This window comes from Diceros bicornis, chromosome X (genome assembly GCF_020826845.1).
Source record: "Diceros bicornis minor isolate mBicDic1 chromosome X, mDicBic1.mat.cur, whole genome shotgun sequence".
Classification (NCBI taxonomy): Eukaryota; Metazoa; Chordata; class Mammalia; order Perissodactyla; family Rhinocerotidae; genus Diceros; species Diceros bicornis.
Window position 1 is genome coordinate 137,710,008 of NC_080781.1, and position 17,397 is coordinate 137,727,404.

At 59.9% G+C, this 17,397-nt stretch overlaps 1 protein-coding gene across 2 annotated transcripts; it reads left to right on the forward strand.

Moving 5' to 3' along the window:
* The first annotated feature begins 8,761 nt into the window (after nucleotides 1–8,761).
* On the forward strand, nucleotides 8,762–17,397 carry DUSP9 (dual specificity phosphatase 9). Of its 2 annotated transcripts, none has more exons than XM_058534938.1 (4): nucleotides 8,762–8,874; nucleotides 14,280–14,681; nucleotides 15,991–16,440; nucleotides 16,784–17,397. In XM_058534938.1, the coding sequence occupies exons 2-4, from the start codon at nucleotides 14,315–14,317 to the stop codon at nucleotides 17,107–17,109; spliced, it is 1,143 nt and encodes a 380-aa protein (XP_058390921.1). In that variant the 5' UTR covers nucleotides 8,762–8,874; nucleotides 14,280–14,314; the 3' UTR covers nucleotides 17,110–17,397. The 2 variants fall into 2 exon arrangements, with proteins under 2 accessions (XP_058390921.1, XP_058390922.1); XM_058534939.1 differs by lacking the exon at nucleotides 8,762–8,874 and adding an exon at nucleotides 12,277–12,587.

Consider the following 17,397-nt stretch of genomic DNA (forward strand, 5'->3'; position numbering starts at 1 on the left):
AGTTTAATTCTATTGCGATTGGGGAACACACTCTGCGTGATTACAGTTCTTTTCAATTTGTTGAGGTTTGTTTTATGGCTCAGGATATGGTCTATATTGGTACGTGTTCCATGGGTGTTTGTCAAGAATGAGTGTCTGCTGTTGTTGGGTGGAGTGTTCCATAACTGTCCATCAGATCCTGTTTCTTGGTGATGTTGTTGAGTTCTTCTATATCCTTGCTGATTTTCTCTCTTGTTGTTTTGTCAGTTGTTGAGAGAGGAGTGTTGAAGTTTCCAACTATAATTGTGGATTTGTCTATTTCTCCTTTCAGTTCTACCAGTTTTTCTGTCACATATTTTGCAGCTCTGTTGTTTGGTGCATGCACATTTAGGAGTGCTATGTCTTCTTGGTGGAATGACCCTTTATCATAATAAGTTTTTGTTGTTGTTGAAATGAATTTTTCGATTTTTGTGCAGATGAATTTTTTTTTTACCAGTTGTAGTTTTTACAATGTAGGGGCCCAGCAGCAGAAGAGGGTCTTGGAGGGGAAGGAAACTCAACTCAAAGGAGGTAGTTTTGCTTTTTTTGGCGATTCTAGACACAGATTAAGGAAAAGGAAGGACAGCTTGCACTCCTCTCTGTCTCTCACCATGGAAAATGGAGGAAGCCACCAGTGAACATTCCCACCTGCTTGGGAAATCCAACATACCACAGGTATGGATGGGGCTGGGGGGTTCGATAAGAAACTTGAAGTTTCAGGAAGCGGTGTTTGCTTATTCCACTTTCAAGACAGACCCAGATTTAACAAGCAATGGTGGTTCACAGTTGACATTGAAACAGGTCTTAGTTTATTCTTAATTAATAGCATTTCTTTAAACTCTGCTCTAAATTATAGCTTTCCCTAAATATGAATCCCAATGTAGTAATTGATGATTAGTTATATTAACTAAGAGCGTCTCTTTAGGGAGGAAGTATAATATAGTTGGCATCCAACACATGTCTGTGGAATAAATGAATGAACTGACTGGATTGGTTTCCAGGGATAATCTAGTGCTGGGGATAGTTACCAAGATGGTAGCTGAGGACCCAGGAAGTAGTGAATTGCCTTCAACAGGTGTCCCACAAAATCCACAGATAGAGCAGGACCAGGGAAAGTTCCACAGAGGTGGGCCCCCGAGCTGAGTCTTGAAGTAGGAGTTCACCAGGTGAAGCAGGGAAGAAAGTCATCTGAGGCAGGGGGAACAGCATGAGCAAGAGGCCTCTGGGTGCCCCCAGCCTCTGCCCAGCCCAGTCAATGCCCCTTGGAGGCTGCAGGGATGCTGCCGCCCGGAGGCCCCATGCCCCACATGCACCCTCTGGTCCCCAGAACTTCCAGAGAGGCACCCCACCTCCCCCTACACATGTCCACTGTGCTGGGGGTGGGTGGGAGGGCTGAGCCTGGAGGCTGCACAGTGAAGAGGGGGCAGGGCCTGGCCAGGGACAGGAGGCAATGCACTTGCAAGCTCTTGAAATGGTAAACCCAGCAGAAACTGGCAATGTGAGGGGGTAGTGGAGAGAGAGAGGAATTGAATGCAACCCCCAAGGTTGCAATTTGGGTGACTGTTGGGGAGACAGTGAGCTCCCTGTGGGACACGATGCATCTGAAGGGCCATGGGGCATGCAGGTGGCAATAGCCAGCTGGCAGTTGGAGGTGTGGGCATGGCCCCCAGAAGACACTGATGTCACAGTCATCACCCAATGAGAACACGTAGATGGAGACGATTGCCACGGAGCCCAAGAGAGGCTTGGGACAAATGGCCAGAGTAGTGGGAAGAAAACCAGGAGTGTGGGACATTGTAGAGGGCAGAGGAGGAGAGTGTTTCAGCAGGAGGGCACCGAAGTCTGAGTAAGAGCATGACCGGGGCTGTTGAGGGCACAAGTGGAGGGCCAGCTCAGCATGGGAGGAGACCTCCCACCTCTTCTGAGCCTGGACACCAGGTGACCGGGACTACAACTGCTGGAAGCTTTGCCTGGGGAGGGGCAGGACGTCCATGGAGCTCTCACCTGACTGGCCTGAAGGTGCTTGATGTTGTGGGTGGCAAAGGGGCCCACTGGGAGGGACAGGTCTGAGCTGGGCTCCAGGAGACTAGTGGTAGTTGGGAGTGGTCATCGAGGATTGTGGGAAGGAAGGTGGCCAGGAGCAAGTAAGGGATTCTGCAGGCGGAGAGTGGGCTTCCAAGTGGAGATAGGGCCAGGGGCACAGGAGAAGCACTGAGAGGGGGATGAAGGCTGGCATGGTGGAAGGGAGGTCGTGAGCCCAGAGCCAAGGCCCCAGCTCTGGGCCCTCAACCAGGGGTGAGGGGTGGGGTGGCTGGAAGGAAGAGTCTCGAAGGCTTTGGAGTTTGACAGGAGGGTGAACGAGTCATTTCTGGAAGCCACTACCTTGGGAAGCAAGGTGATGCCAAGCGGCCCTGGGCTCTGGGAGGTGGGTGTCTCCACCTTGCAGGCACAGGGAGGATTGCAAGAGCCATTTAGGGACTTGGGTGCTGAGAGGACAGGGGCCAGCGGTGGGGGCAGGGGAATTGGTGATGGGAGCCGCCAGAGAAGGGCAGGCTTGGCTAAGAAGGAGACAGTGTTCCGGGCACCACAAGTCCCCCTTCCTAAAGACAACTTCTGGATACTTCTCTCCCTTGTAACCTGCAGGGCCTATCCAAGCAGGCCATGGTGGATGGGGCCATGACTGGGAGCTGGAAGTTTGGTCTGGGCCACAGTGACTTTGCTCTGATGACTGGGAAGTCCTCCTAGGCTTATAGCCTTGGGGACCCCATCCTTGACCCCAAACCTTGCAGGTTGACAAACTGGGCTCTGTGTTACCCTCATGGTCCCACCTCATGCCAACCCCAACAGCTGTCCCTGGAGTGGGGGTGCAGTGAAAAGAGGCTTCCACTGCTAGAGGATCAGCCTCAGGCCACACTGCTCCAGGTTGGTGGCAGCAGAGTCAAATGGGCCCTCAGGCTGAGCCCTGCCTCTCAGAGCCCCCACAGGCTCTGTGATAATGAAATAGTACCGGGCATTTCATGGGGGTGCAGCTCACAGATCCTGAGCATTCACTGCATGCTGGGCATCAGGCAGAGGCCCTCAGGTACATCCCCACAAGAGTCACCACACTGCCCAGGCACACACGACAGAGGGAGATGGCTCTGAGGACCAGTACCCAGTCATCTGTAGGCAGGACCCCTGTAAGGGGCTCAGGGACTCTTCAGAGCCCCCCACTGGGAGGGCCAGCAGCTAGGCTGGGCTGTGGGCCTGACTCCGAGTGAGGGGCCTTGTCTGTCCCCTTCCTGCCTTCAGTGTCTCTCAGGCAGGGGCTCACTGGCCCTCACCTCTGGGTGGATGCGTGGATGCAATTGATCCCTCTGGCTTCCCTGCCACCAGGTCCTGGCTCTCTCTACCCAGGGGCTGGCCCTGAGGGGCGGCAGGATCACGTGGTGCTGCATCTGCACTGCTGTCCTCTCCAAGTTGGATGCTTTCAGGATGCAAATCAGTCATCAATGTGGGAAGCAAGTACTGCGGGGTAATGGCTCCTCTCTAAATTTAGACGGGAAAAATCCCCATTAGACTTTGCAGAAATATCCTGAGCCTTCCTTGTGGCAAGTGGGGATGGCGAAGCAAGAGCCTCCGGGGGCTACATGGAGGACAGGGGCAGAGCCAAGAGAGGGTGACAGAGAAGAAGGCCCTCATCTGGGCTGGGATGCATCTGTTCTAGGGGCCCATCTCTGTCACCCTGGAGCAACAGCCTAGGGCTCCACCGTGGTGGGGTTGGCCTGGACTCAAACGTGCATCAGGCCCTCTCTGCGGCTAGTTCTTTGCAGATCTGGACTGCCAGGACAGCTCCCCAGGGCCCCTCTGCAACCAGGAGCTGCCTGCTTCCTTGCTCTGGCTGAGTCGCTGGCCCCTTTCCTTTCCCTCCCCCAAGCCTATGAAAAAGAATGACCTGGACCAGACCCAAGCTCCCAAGGGCAGAGGCAGTCCCCTCTGTAGAGGCTGCAGCCTGGCTGGGGTCCTCGGCCTTGGCTCTGTGCCTCGGTTTCCTCATCTCCAAGGTTCGTCAAGAACTTCCAGGACGGGGGCCGGCCCAGCGGTGCAGCAGTTAAGTTGGCACGTTCTGCTTTGGTGGCCCAGAGTTCGCCAGTCCGGATCCTGGGCGTGGACCCACTCACGGCTCATCAAGCCATGCTGAGGCAGCGTCCCACATAGAAGAGCTACGACTCTACGACCATGATACACAACTATGTACTGGGGCTTTGGGGAGAAAAAAAAAAAGAGGAAGATTGGCAACCAATGTTAGAGCAGGGCCAGTCTTCCTCAAAAAAAAATAAGAACTGCCAAGACAGTTCAGTAACTGCATAGCTGCTTGTCGTCCTCGTTCCCAGCACGGTGACCAAGAGCTGCCGTTCTCACGGTCCAGGGGTCCTCCCACAGGGCCTTCTCTGCAAGTAAGGAGAGTCAGCTCCTGAAGTTTGTGATGTGCAAGCTGGAAACTTCAGAGACACTAGGGCTTCCTTCAAATGGCAGAGAGGCGGCTGCCCAACATGGCGTGGCAAGGCCCCTCCCAAGTCTCCCTCCTGGCCGCCAAGCAGCTCTATGAGCTGGCCCACCCACAGTACCCACTGTCGCTCTCTGACCCCGGCCCTGGAAGATGGTTCCTGCCACCTGCAGCCCTAGGTTCTGGCTCTAGTTTTGCCACCTCCACAGTAGGGCCTTGGGCAGGTCACTGCCTTCACTTATCCCCACAGTCACTGTGAGGGACTGACTAGGGCTTCCATGCCTGGGAGTGGGGCCCCAGAGACACACCTAGACCAGCCCAGGGAGTTGAGATCTCCCCCCAAACACCTGGGGTGGCTCCACTGGGTGGTGAGGGGGAGAGGTGCAGAGAGGTGCTGAGTGCCCCCCTTCCCCTGGAGCAGCATGTGACTCAGCCAGCCTGGTGTCAAGCCTCAGCCTGGGTGCAGGGAGCCAACAGCGGCCCAGCCTAGGCCTTGCCGTGTTGGGGTGGAGCACTGGGGGGAGGCAGCCAGACAGGGTGCTCAGTGCTATGATTAAGGGGGGCAAACCCTTGAAGAGCGAGGTGAGAAGAACCCACAGCATCCCCAGGAGCCCCCTCACTGCCCCCCACAGACATCTGAGCCAGGACGTGGGGTCAGAACGAGCCCCTGCCTGTGCCTGCCCTCACCGCCTGTTTCATATATTATCCTCCTTCCCGTGATGAGAGGGCCTAACTCGAGAGGCACGTTCCCGGTGGGGGGTGATGGAGAGATTCGGCCAGAAAGGCAGGTGGATACTCAGGCCTTTCTCGGAGCAATTAAGAGAGGGCGGCAGCAGGGGAGCGACTCCCCGTAGGTCCTGGGCACCCTGAATCTCCCCGGCCTGTCCTTCCACCCATAGGGGCTTCCCTCTATCCTCCCTCTCCACCGTATGGGGGCTGGAGAGGCTCCCCGCTCTCCCCCATCTTCCCTCTCACCTCCCTTTGCCTGTCCAGTCAATGAGCGTGGGCGTCTGGCTCTCTCCGGGTGAAAGGATTATATCATCTGTAATGTATATCCAGACACGTGCACTGCTTCTTGGGAGGACAAGACAAGGAGAAGGAGCCCGCGCAGCTGGCCGGAGGGGGGTTATAACCAGGTTATTGAACCTGAACATGACCCCTCCCTGAATGGGGGTGTTAATGGCTCCCAAGGCCTGGCCCCGCGGAAATCAATCACTGTGCAGGCTGGCTCTCCCTCCCAGTCCACCCCTCCCTTGTCTCCTCTCACTCCCTCTTGTCCCTATCTGGCCGTAGAGATCTGGGAGCTGCCACAGGGACATTTTGCTTAAAATGTCCGGACAGATGGGGTCCCTTTGGGAGCTGCTGCTCGCAGGTGCGGTGCTCCCGAACAGGGTCTACAATGTGCTCCTGAAGGCATGGCAACTGGTAGCAAGATGGGTCTAGAAGATGCTGGCTAAATGCTTTGGATGGGGGAGGGGCGGTGGCGGCCTGGGGGGCGGTTGTCATGTGAGCAAATGGCTTCAGCTGTGGATATTACTCTCAGGCGGATCCAATGGCTGCCCAGAAATAAAACCTCGGGTGTGCGTGCGCCCAAGTGCCAGGGACCCCAAGATGGGAGCAGGGTCTCCATGCAGGGGCCAGATGGGGTGGGCCTCTCCCCAAAGCGTCGCTCACCTGGAAAGTGGCCCAGAATTGGGACCTGAAAAAGGTTCACATTAACAGGTACGGGCACCTTCAGCCAAAGGCCCACTGTGGCACAGAGTGTCAGAGCTGGGCCAGCAGTTGGTGGCATTGCCAGGCTGAAGACCTCTCCACCTCAAGCAAGGCCCAGCTTTCTGCCCCTCCACCTTGAGCAGGGCTGGCAGTTCCTGGGGCGTCCTGCTGGGAAAGGGAGCAGGGCTGCAGAAGAGAGGGTGAGGGTTGAGATTTATCTTAGGAGCAGACGGGACCTGAGCACGGGACCTGAGCACGTGCACTTGGCTGCTTCGGAGACGGAGGCCCAGCTGTGCCTTCAGAACAACTTCGATTCCGACATGTTTGGCCTGCGTACTCAAGTCCTCGTCAAGAAGGTTCTCCACTTTATTCCTCAACAGGGCCCAGGCCAGGCCTTGCTAGCCAAGACAAGTCCGTGGGGCGGAGGAAGGAGACCTGGCCATTAGGTTAGCTTTCTTCTCCTCCAGCCCTGGATGGGTCTTGTTGCCTGGAGAGCAGAGGCGCTGTGGGAGGGCTGCAATGGGAGCTTTGCAGGGGTGGGGGACAGCATCATTCATTCCAAATGTTCCTCCTCCAGCCCTTCAGCCCTGAGTCACCAAAGTGCAGGATGGTGGGGGGTGGGGAGAATTGGTTATCCAACCTCTCCAGAAACTCCTCTGTTAGTCAGCTCACCAAGCCTTTGCCATGGCCCGACTGAGTGTTTGGGCCATGGGCACGGCCGTCGTATGTCTTCCCCAAATGGTAGGACCACTGAGGGGTGAAAGCCGGCCCCATCTTTTTTGGTCTCCGTGTATTTTCGTGTTTTGACTGATAAAAAAATGGTCCTGTTGCTGCATGGCACAGTTTCTAGCATATGTTGATTTCTCAGCAAAGGCCCCCTAACTTCAGGGTAACTGGCAGTGTAGACTTCCGCAGAAGCACTGGCTTCAGCTGGTGCCCACACACAGTTTCGTTCGCTTGCCCGTGTGGTGTCGTTTTGGCGGTTCGGCTCCACACTGGCCCCTGGAGCCCTGATGCAGCAGGGGAGGTGAAAGGACACCCAGCCCTGGGGCACCCTTGGCCTGCCTAGCAGAGGCACCTGCCAGTGGGTGCAGCCCAGAAAGGCCCAGGAGCCCAAGCAGGGAGAAGGTTGTAAGGGCGGGCATCTCCGAGGCTGAAAAGGGGCAGAGGGCAGGGCAGGCAGAGCGGGCTGGTGGCAGCAGGACCCTGCCCCAACTCACACATCACGAATTGAAACTACAGCAAGGCCCGGAGTGCCCTCAGAGATCATGAGGTCCTCCCCTCTCCCCCAATGTACAGTTGAGGAAACTGAGGCACCAGAGACAAAGCTGTCCCTCTCCTCTCTTTTTCCAGGGGTGATGACTCAGGGGAATTCAGTGCTGTCGCAGACACGAGCAAGGCAGCCAGGCCTCCCTTGGCTGCCCCTCATCCATGAAGCAGCTGGCATCTGAGCTCTGCCTGCCTCCTTCACAGTGTAGTCCCAGCCTGGCCTCACTTCATTTTGGTCTCCCTGGGCCAGCACAGGGGAGCCCCCAGCCGGAAGCCAGCCCTTGGCGGTGCACCGCCTCACACTGGTTCTCAACATCCCTCTGCCCCATTCCAGGGGTAGGCCCCCTGTGTGCTCCTCCCCACCTCCCCCTCCCCAGTGAGCAGGCCAGAAACCCAGTGGGTCTTCTTATTCGCACTCAGCTAAGGCTTCTGAACACAGCCAGCCTGAGCCCAGTAAGGCTCTGCCACTACATTATTGCGTGACCACCAGGAAACTGTTGCCTCAGTTTCCCTAGCTATAGCATGGGAACAGTCTCCTCTGACTCTCAGACTGGTGTAAGGAGAAAATGATGTGCCTGATGGGGATGCTTGCGGCCTTTGGTGCAGAGGAAAGCAAAATGGCCCTGCCGAGAACACCCCTCCCAGCCCCTCCCCCGCCGCCCTGGCTCCACCCCTTCCAGGCACTGAGGCTCAAATACCAGAATCTGATACATGAGAATGGGAGAAGACAGTGCAGGGGGACCTGGGGCTTGGGGAGGTCACTTGCAGTGCTGTCAGCTGGACCTTATACCCTCTCCCCTATGGCAGCAGGAGATGGCCCTGGGGGCCAAGCTGTGCCCGGTCCTCGATGGGCCCCTTCGCTTCTCTTGCTGGAAGCAGACTCTTTGCTGCGACCCTCCCCCAGTCCAGGTCCAGCCTAGGTCAGCGCCCCTCGCCCCGCTCCTGAGCCCCAAGCTCGGGGACCCCACGCAGCAGGGCTTTGGGGGGATGGGGGCTGCAGGGCGCATCCCAGAGAGGAACCACGGCGGGCGGAGCGGGCGGACGCTTGCAGGTGGGAGGAAGGCAAGCGGGGCCGGGGGAGGTGGAAGGAGACGCCGGGCAGGCAGCGGCCCCTCCCCGCTCCCTCCCTGCACGCCGCCAGCGACATTGCCCCTCCTGGGCAGGGGGCGGAGAAGACGGCGACGGGAGGGGAGGAGGCGGCGGCGGAGGCGGGATTTGGAGTTTCCCTCCGCAGCGGCGGCGGCGGCCGCTCGGCTTCAGGCGAGGCCGCCGCCCGAGGCTCCGGCGGCGCTCCGCGGCAGCGGCTGTGGCGCTTCCCGCCGCCCGGGATTCGGAAACTTCCCGACCGCGACGCGCGGAGCTGGCGCAGGAAGCCGAGCGGACCGGAGGTGAGCGGAGCACGCGGCGCCCAGGCACCCCCCCCAACCCCCCACCCCCCCCACCCCCATTCGGCCTGGCAGCGCCACCGACGTGCACTCCTCCACCCTGTACCCCCAAAGTCTTGCCGACGCGCACCCCACAGGGCCGACGCACACGCCTCAGCGAGACCTACGCACACGCCCTTGCGAGGCCCACTCGGTCCTGCCACCACACACCCCCGCATCCCACCCGTGCACCTCCCGTGTCCTGCGCCATGCACACCCCCTGCCACTTACATGCGCGCGCACAAATCATGCACCGTGGACCCGGGTCCCTGCAGTGCAGTGCACACACCAGCAGCCCCTAACCCACCACCCACCGCTGTCCCCAACTCAGGCGGGAACCCATCCCAGACCCTGCCACGCCCCAGTACACACTCAGGCACACGCACACACTCCCGACACATCCCTGCGATATCTGCACTAACATAGCTCCCTCACCGTGCCCCCACCGTCTCCAACTCCCCATATGCTCATTACAGACACCCCACCCACGTTCCCAGCCCAGAGACACGAAATCCACCCACCCCCCAGCAAAGCCCCAATTCTAACCCACACCCCAGCGGCCGACACTTCCCACTCTCCATAGCCAGGCCCACTCCCCAGGCATACACCCCAACATGTCTGCACACCTGCTGGATTCACACTTCTAGCACCCTGCCCCGCCCCCATTGCAAATAGCCCTCAACACCCCTCTGCACAGCCCTGACTCCCTTCCACCACCACCCTCAACACCTGGCCCGCCGGGTATAGATGCTGCAGCATTTGGTGGCTCTCAGGCACCTCTGGCTTGCTTTGGGCAGCCGCTGGCCCTCCTGAGGCCCCCGAGGTGCCTCCCTAAACAGACCTTGAGTCTCTTCAGTGACTGGCTTGCCCTCTTCCCTAAGAGATAAAGAAGGCACTTGGGGCTCAAGGTACCCTACTTAGATGTCAGGGCGTGGGGAGGGGGGCGGGGAGGAGGAAGGGAGAAGCAAGCATTGAGATGCAGGCGGCCCAGCTGGGATCAAAGGGGTGCCAGTTGCCCAGCCAGCGCATAGTAGGTCGTGGATTCCATGAGGGCAGGAGTCTGGGTGCAGTGTGTGTGCCTGTCTGGGACTGTGCTGGGGGGAAGGCTGTGTGTGCACGTGTGCTTGTGCGTGTCTGAGGGGGCTAGTGTGTGGCCCGCTGAGAAAAAGAGCAAGAGCAGCACCCTCCTGGGTTCCCTCATGCAACAATTGGTTTCATTCATTCTTGCCTTCTTTGTTAACGAGCATTTCTTCCGTGAGCGCTGGGGCGTGTGCTGGGCCCAGCACTGGGGGCTAGGACCAGCTTGGGGCCGGGCATACCCCAGCTCCTGCCTTGGAGGAACTCCCAGTTCCGCGAGGAGACTGACCAGGAAAAGCAGAAAGCCATCGCCAACAGAAAGTGGATTTGGTGGAAAAGGCACTGGATTGGCAGGAACGCTGTGGCTGGCAGTTGTGTTCCTGGCCATGTGACCGGGCCGCGACAGCCGAAATCCTGCCAATCAGCCTGGCGGGAACCGTGCATTCCGGGGTGAGGGGATGGAGGGGAAGGTGGGGTGCCGCTCTCTGGAGGCTCCGGGGACCAGAGGGCGCACGCGGCATGCGTGGGGCCTACGGGCAGCAGGCGTCCCCGAGGCCTACAAGGAGCATTGACCGGGCCGGCGGAGGCTGGAGGCGCCCATAGGGGGCTGGGGCGGCGGGCACAGCGCCCACCCTGCGAGTGGGTCTGGCGAGGCCCTGGCACACAGCGCTGCCTCCCCCTGCCCAGCCTGCCCTGGGAGCAGCGTGGGGCGGGGCGGGGCCCAGAGCAGACGCTGCAGGGGGCCTGAGTACCTGGCGCCCCGGCGAGGGTCGAGGGTCGAGAGAGGGGGGGCTTGGCTACGCTCAGCTCTGCAGTGCGGAGGTGGCAACAGGTTCCAGTTTGTCCTGCTGCTGGCGCAGCGGGCGCTGCTGCCGCCCAATGCATTGAGCACTCCCCTCCTGAGCGCTTTCTCCCGCTGGGAGAGGCTTGCCAGCAGGGGTCTGGAGCAAGGTGCAAGGGAGCCACTCTTCAGGCGTTGGGAGACGCAGGTGCCTGCACAATCCCACCCTGAGGGGGTTCTTGGAGCCTAGCTTCCTCTCCCTTCACCAGTGCAGAAGTTGCCTCCCTCCCCATCCCCATCTTCCCAGCCTGGCTCCCATCACCTCCTCCAGGGAGCCCGTTCCAGAAAGCATGCCTCCGAACCTCAGGAGCTCCTACCTCCCTCGGGGTTGGCGACCTTTTCTTTCTCCAACCACACTGAGCCCCATGACAAGGAAGGTAGGGGCATGTATCTCTCCATCTCCCTGTCTGGCGTTGCCACCCCCACTACCCACAAGGCGGCCAGGCTGGCACATTGCAGAGTCCCTTGGTGCCTTCAACCCCTGCCCACCCCAGGGTCCCGCCCACAGCTGCAGCGGGCCTGGAGGGAGCCCCCAGGCTTGGGACTCATGGCCAGGTGGCAGCCCACCTCTGCCTCTGGGAACTAGGATGTGTGGGAAAGGAGATGACAGAAGACAAGAGTCCTTGCCCTGGAGCAGCGAGACAGGGAGAAGTGGGCCCTGCTCCAGCCCCAGCCTCCCAATCTGCAGCTCTTGGGCATTGCAGCCTGAGGGCACTGAGGTCTGGAGCAGAGAGGAGAAAGGCTACATGCTGGCTCAGGAAACAGAAGGCCACCCCGGAGGAGGGTGTTTAGGGAGGGCCTGAAGAAGGAGCAGAATCTGGACAGGCTGAAGAGGAGGGAGGCCTGGGCTGAGAGCAGGGGGACACAGCCCAGCTGCCTGAGGCCCCTGGATGCTAGGACATGGTGGTCTGTGGCCAGAGATGAGACCCAGGCTGGCAGCCCACTGGGGTAGGGAGGGAGGGACTCATGCTGCCCTCTCCCCAGCGTTACCTCCCAAGTTTGTGTTTGTGAGAAGAGCCTTGGGAAGCTGCACTGGACTTAACCATCCTCACCATTGGCCTTTCTTTCAGTGGCTTTGCGTCCTTCACTCCTTAGGTTCATGTCTTGTGGACCTGCGTGCATAGCTCTGCCTTCTTTTACGTAGATTCCCAGAAGTGGCCATGAGGGTCTGGATTTCTTCCTAGCTCTGGATGCGTATTACCAAATTCATTTCCAGAAGGGCAGCACTAGCAATAGAGCAGCAGGCCCATTTCACAACACCCTTGCCAGCACTGGGTGTTCTTGTTTTGAGAGCATTTTACTAATGTAATGGGGGGAAGTGCTCCTTTGTCTTCAATTGTTATTCCCTTGTCTTTTAAATCTGCTTTCCTTCTGTGCCTGAGGTGGAACCTTTCCCCAAACAGCTCGTCCCAGGCGCTCCTCCTCCTCCTCCTCCTCCTCGCAGTCTGCTCTGGTTCTTTGCTCATTTATCTATCTGAGTCTTAACCTTTTGATTAATTTGTATGAACTTTATCTTATCTGCTGTACATTTTCCTTCAACTCTGCTATTTGCTTTAGCTGGGTTCTAAGCAGAGAGGGGACACGGAGCCAGACTTTTCCGAAACTCCCCCACCTCGTTTCACTGTCTCAGCGCTTACCACACTGGTATTATCTCGTTCGCTCTCCCTCTTTATTACCGACCTGTCCTACTAGCCTGGGAGCGCCGTGTAAGCCGGGACCCTGTGTGTCCTGCCTGTTCATCATCCTGTGTCCGGGGAAGGTATGGAGGCCACCAGCCTTTGCTGAATGACTGTTCTCGTGCAGGGCAGGGTGGAAGGTGGTTGAGGCAGACAGGACTGGAGGCAGGGAGAGGGCTTTGGAAGCTGTGACAGGGACGTTGTCAAGAACTGGCAAATGCAAGCCCTTGGCCAGTGCAGGGGGCAGAGGGGAGAGTAAAGATGTGAGAGATATTTAAGTAGAAACTGCGCGGCTCTTGACTAGGGAGGGGGCAGAGGGCAAAGGCAAGGGTGACTCCCAGAATCAGTAACGTGATAAGAGCAGAGCTCTCAAGTTTAGGGCTGGGAGCTCAGAGCTCCTGGGTGCCTTTGCTCTGTGCAAATGAAGCCATTGGGGGTGCCCAGAAGCTGCCTTCTGCCTGCCTAGCCCTCCAGCCAGCCTTGGGCAGAGTTGCCGGCCAGAAGGCAGCAGTGGCTTTCTGATCCTGCTTCCTCCTCCCCTACGTGATGCCAGTGGCATCCCATGGTAGCCAAAGGTGGTGGCTATGATGGACCCATTGCATAGATGGGACCACTGAGGCCCAGTCAGGGGACATGATGGTTCAGGGTCAAGGAATGAGTAGGGCTGGAGGCGGCCTCCAAGGCAGGAGCACTGGGCTCTTGTCCCCACCCCTCCCCCTGCCTCCAGGGGCCCGACTGGCGCCGGCCAGGGGAGCTGAGGCCGGTCCCCTGCTGGGCCCCTGACCTGCCCTTGGCCTCTGCCCCGCTCTGTCCCGCTTCGGTGGAAGCCCCAGATCAGCGCGCCACTTGCGGGGCCCACCCGACTGCTTTCGCTAGCACCCGTTGGCTCACCGGCCCCCCTAAGCCCGCCCCCGCCGCCCCGCCCCTCCAAACAGCAACTCCACGTCCAAAGGCAGCGGCTTCCAAGGTGGAAGCTGCGTCCCGCTGCCAGAAAGCTGCCGGCGCGCGGGCTGCGCAGGACTAAGCTTCCACGTGCGCGCCTGCTCCGCTGCCCCGCCCTCTTCCCGATGGCCAGGCCAGGAGACACCCTGCCGGGGGACAGCGCCCTTCGTCCCGCGGTGGCCGTGGCCCGGATGTCCGCGCGCGGCCACCCGCCGCTGGAACACGCTCCAGGTCTCTCTCCTTTTGTTTTCTCCTCCCTGGGGGCACCAGGGCCGGATCAGCTCCGAGAGGGCCAGCCGAGGCCCATCACCTCAGCGCCACCTCTATTCCCTGGCCCGCCTGGCCATGGAGGAGATCTTGGCCTCGAACCTCTCTCACAGGCACATGCCCCCAAAGTCAGAAGCTCGAACTTGGGGAGTGATTGCGGGCAGGCTGAGCGATAGAGGCAGAAAGGGGACGTGAAGGGACGTGGCTGTGGCCTTGGGCCGCCCCAGGAAGGCTGGGAAGCGACCCTCAGATATCAAAGGGACCATTGGACGCCCAGCCTTCCTCTTCTGGGGGACTTCTCACACTTCCCTTCCTGGGGCGGGGAGCAGCGCTGGGCGCCTGAGTGGTGTTTTTCGTGGAGCGCACAGGGCGCCTTTCTGCGTGTCCCCATTGTGGGAGGGGTGCGAGAAGAGAATCAGGCGGTGGAGGGGTGTCCCTGCTGGACCCTCAGCGCCCACCTTCAGGAGACGGGGTTGGCTTCATGTCTTGGCCCCTGGGCCCGTGCCCCGTCGCGGCTGGGCGTGGAGGACGAGGGCTCACGCCGCGTGCCTTCCCTCTTTCCGCAGCGCCAGCAGCCCAACGTGCCAGGAGCCGGGAGCCCATGGAGGGTCTGGGCCGCTCGTGCCTGTGGCTGCGCCGGGAGCTGTCGCCCCCGCGGCCGCGGCTGTTGCTCCTTGACTGCCGCAGCCGCGAGCTGTACGAGTCAGCACGCATCGGCGGGGCTCTGAGCGTGGCCCTGCCCGCGCTGCTGCTGCGCCGCCTGCGGCGGGGGAGCCTGTCAGTGCGCGCACTCCTGCCCGGGCCGCCTCTGCAGCCGCCCCCGCCCGCCCCGGTGCTCCTGTACGACCAGGGCGGGGGCCGGCACCGGCGCGGGGAGGCCGAGGCCGAGGAGTGGGAGGCCGAGTCCGTGCTGGGCACCCTGCTCCAGAAGCTTCGGGAGGAAGGCTACCTGGCCTACTACCTACAGGGTAGGTGCTGGCAGTGGCCCAGCGGGCACCAGCCTGGGGAGGACCTCGATCTGGGAGGCAGGGCCCCACCTTCCGAGGGGATTCATAATTCATTTGACCTTGGGCAGGCCCCGCCTGATTTTGTCTAAAGTGGAGGTGAGATCCTCTCCCCTGAGCGTGACTTCGGGCAAGTCCTTCACCCTTGGGAGCCCCAGTTTCTGAGTCTGGAAAACGGGGAGAATCAGGCTGACCTGACCTGGCTCACAGGGGTGCTCAAGAATGGAGTCCCAAGTGCAGGCTCCCAGCCTCCCCAGGATGGTATCACCACCTCCCCCAGCTGTTCAGCCTGGGCAAGGGAGGCAGGGACCACAGGAGGACAAATCCTGGCTGTGGTCCCCCGGGGGGGGGGGACAGTGAAGGCTGGAGGAGGCAGAGACCTTGCCCCTACAGTCATAGCAGGGCTGGGGGGTGGAGGGGAGACAGGCTGATACAGGCCTATTGGCTCCTTGCCCAGCCAAACACACACGCACACCTTCAGCAGTCCAGGGTAGGGTTAGAGTTCCCAGGAACCTACAGAGTCAGCTGTCTCCACCTCCCCATCAAGGAGGACCATTGGGCTGCCGTCCTTTGCTCCATTTTGAATGCACAGGAATATAGAAATATGTGAAGTGTTGGATTTCCAGGCCTCCACCCCCAGCCTGGGGAAGGAGTAGTTATCTGTAGATGAGGGGGATGCTGGCTTCTCGGGACTTTGGAACCATCCCAGTGGAATGTCTCACTCTCTCCCAGGCTCCCTGCCCCTTGGGGTCCCACTTCATCCCTGAAGAGAGCACAAAGATAGCTGTGACTCTGCCCCTACCCTCAGGGTGCTCCTGGTTGAGCTGGATCAGGAAACACCCAGGCAGAGAACTCACATCTGAACCTTTCTTCTTCTTTAACTGATGGCCACTGTCCTCCCCAAGGCTGGCAGTACCTGTAGACCCTGTTGAGCCCTCATGACTGCCTTGGCTCGGTCTTGGGGGTGTGAGGTCCTCTGTGGGTGGCTCTGCCTGGATCCAGCCTCTTGCACCCCCAGCAGCTGCAATGGGCACTTGCTGTCCAGAGGAGTGGCCAACAGTGCTGAGCGAGGGTGGCTGAGCTACCCATAGTGTATGTACCACACGGGAACATTAGTATAGATCAGGCTGCTGGCTTTCGAGTCCCTTTTGGGGACATCTGCAAGCCCCCGATGGCATCAGGGTTGTCTAGTGTCAGTTCTCTATCTCTAACCAGGGGCGCTTGGCTGCCCAGAAGGCCAGATCAGCAGGACCCTCTCCCTCTCCCCTTCCAGGTGGCTTCAGCAGATTCCAGGCCGAGTGCCCTCACCTGTGTGAGACCAGCTTCAACAGTCGTGGTGGCCCAAGCACAGCCCCGGTGCCCAGCCCAGTGGTGGGGCTGGGTGGCCTGTGCCTGGGCTCCGACTGCTCCGATGCGGAATCTGAGCCCGACCGTGACTCCATGAGCTGTGGCCTGGATTCGGAGGGTGGCACACCCCCCCCAGGGGGGCTGCTGCCATCCTTCCCCGTCCAGATCCTGCCCAACCTCTACCTGGGCAGTGCCCGGGATTCGGCCAATGTGGAGAGCTTGGCCAAGCTGGGCATCCGATACATCCTCAATGTCACCCCCAACCTCCCTAACCTCTTCGAGAAGAACGGCGCCTTTCACTACAAGCAGATCCCCATCTCAGACCACTGGAGCCAGAACCTGTCCCAGTTCTTTCCAGAGGCCATTGCGTTCATTGGTAAGTCCACCCTGCCCTCCCCCTCCTCCCTCTCACCTCCCCCCAAAAGCCTGGCTCCTAGCCTCTCCCATATCTTCCCCCTCTCCCTCACGAGGGTTCCTCCCAGGCTTAGCTGCCATCCCCAGAGCCCAGAGCCAAGACGGCACTTCTGGGGTCAAGCAGTGCTGGGCCAGCTCCTAGAGGCTGTCAGTGAAAGCTCCAGGACTCCTCAGGCCGGGCAGGGCTCCCAAGCTGAACCTAGCCAGGGCCGCCTGGCTTGGAGGGCAGGGCGGGGACTATAAGGGCCCCTCCGGAAGGCCACTGGCCTGCACCTCACACTGGCCCCCACTCTGCTTTCTCATAGATGAGGCCTTGTCCCAGAACTGTGGGGTGCTCGTTCACTGCCTGGCAGGAGTCAGCCGCTCTGTCACCGTCACCGTGGCCTACCTCATGCAGAAGCTCCACCTCTCACTCAACGATGCCTATGACCTTGTCAAGCGGAAGAAGTCTAACATCTCGCCCAACTTCAACTTCATGGGGCAGCTGCTGGACTTCGAGCGCAGCCTGCGGCTGGAGGAGAGGCGTGCACGGGAGCAGGGCAGCGGGGGGCAGGAGTCGGCTGCCTCTGACCCGCCCTCTTTCTTTACCACCCCCACCAGCGACGGTGTCTTTGAGCTGGACCCCACATAGAGCCCCTCCCTGCCCCTCAGTGGGTGCTCTGGACCACCCATGTGTTGGGGGGAGAAGGGGAAGCAGCAGGGGGCTCAGTTGTAAGCAGGGTGGTTGGGGGGGAAGCGCAATACCTCATGCGGGGGCTGTGGGAAGAGGCAGGAGCCAGGAGCCCCTCCAGGGTGGCTGCAGGGAGACCTGTCCTACCCACTTGAAACATCCACGGGAATCCTATTAAATGTGCCTATGGGCCGGGCCCGGGGCCACGGGCCTGACCCGCGCCGCTTTCAGGCGGAACTGTGCTCCAGA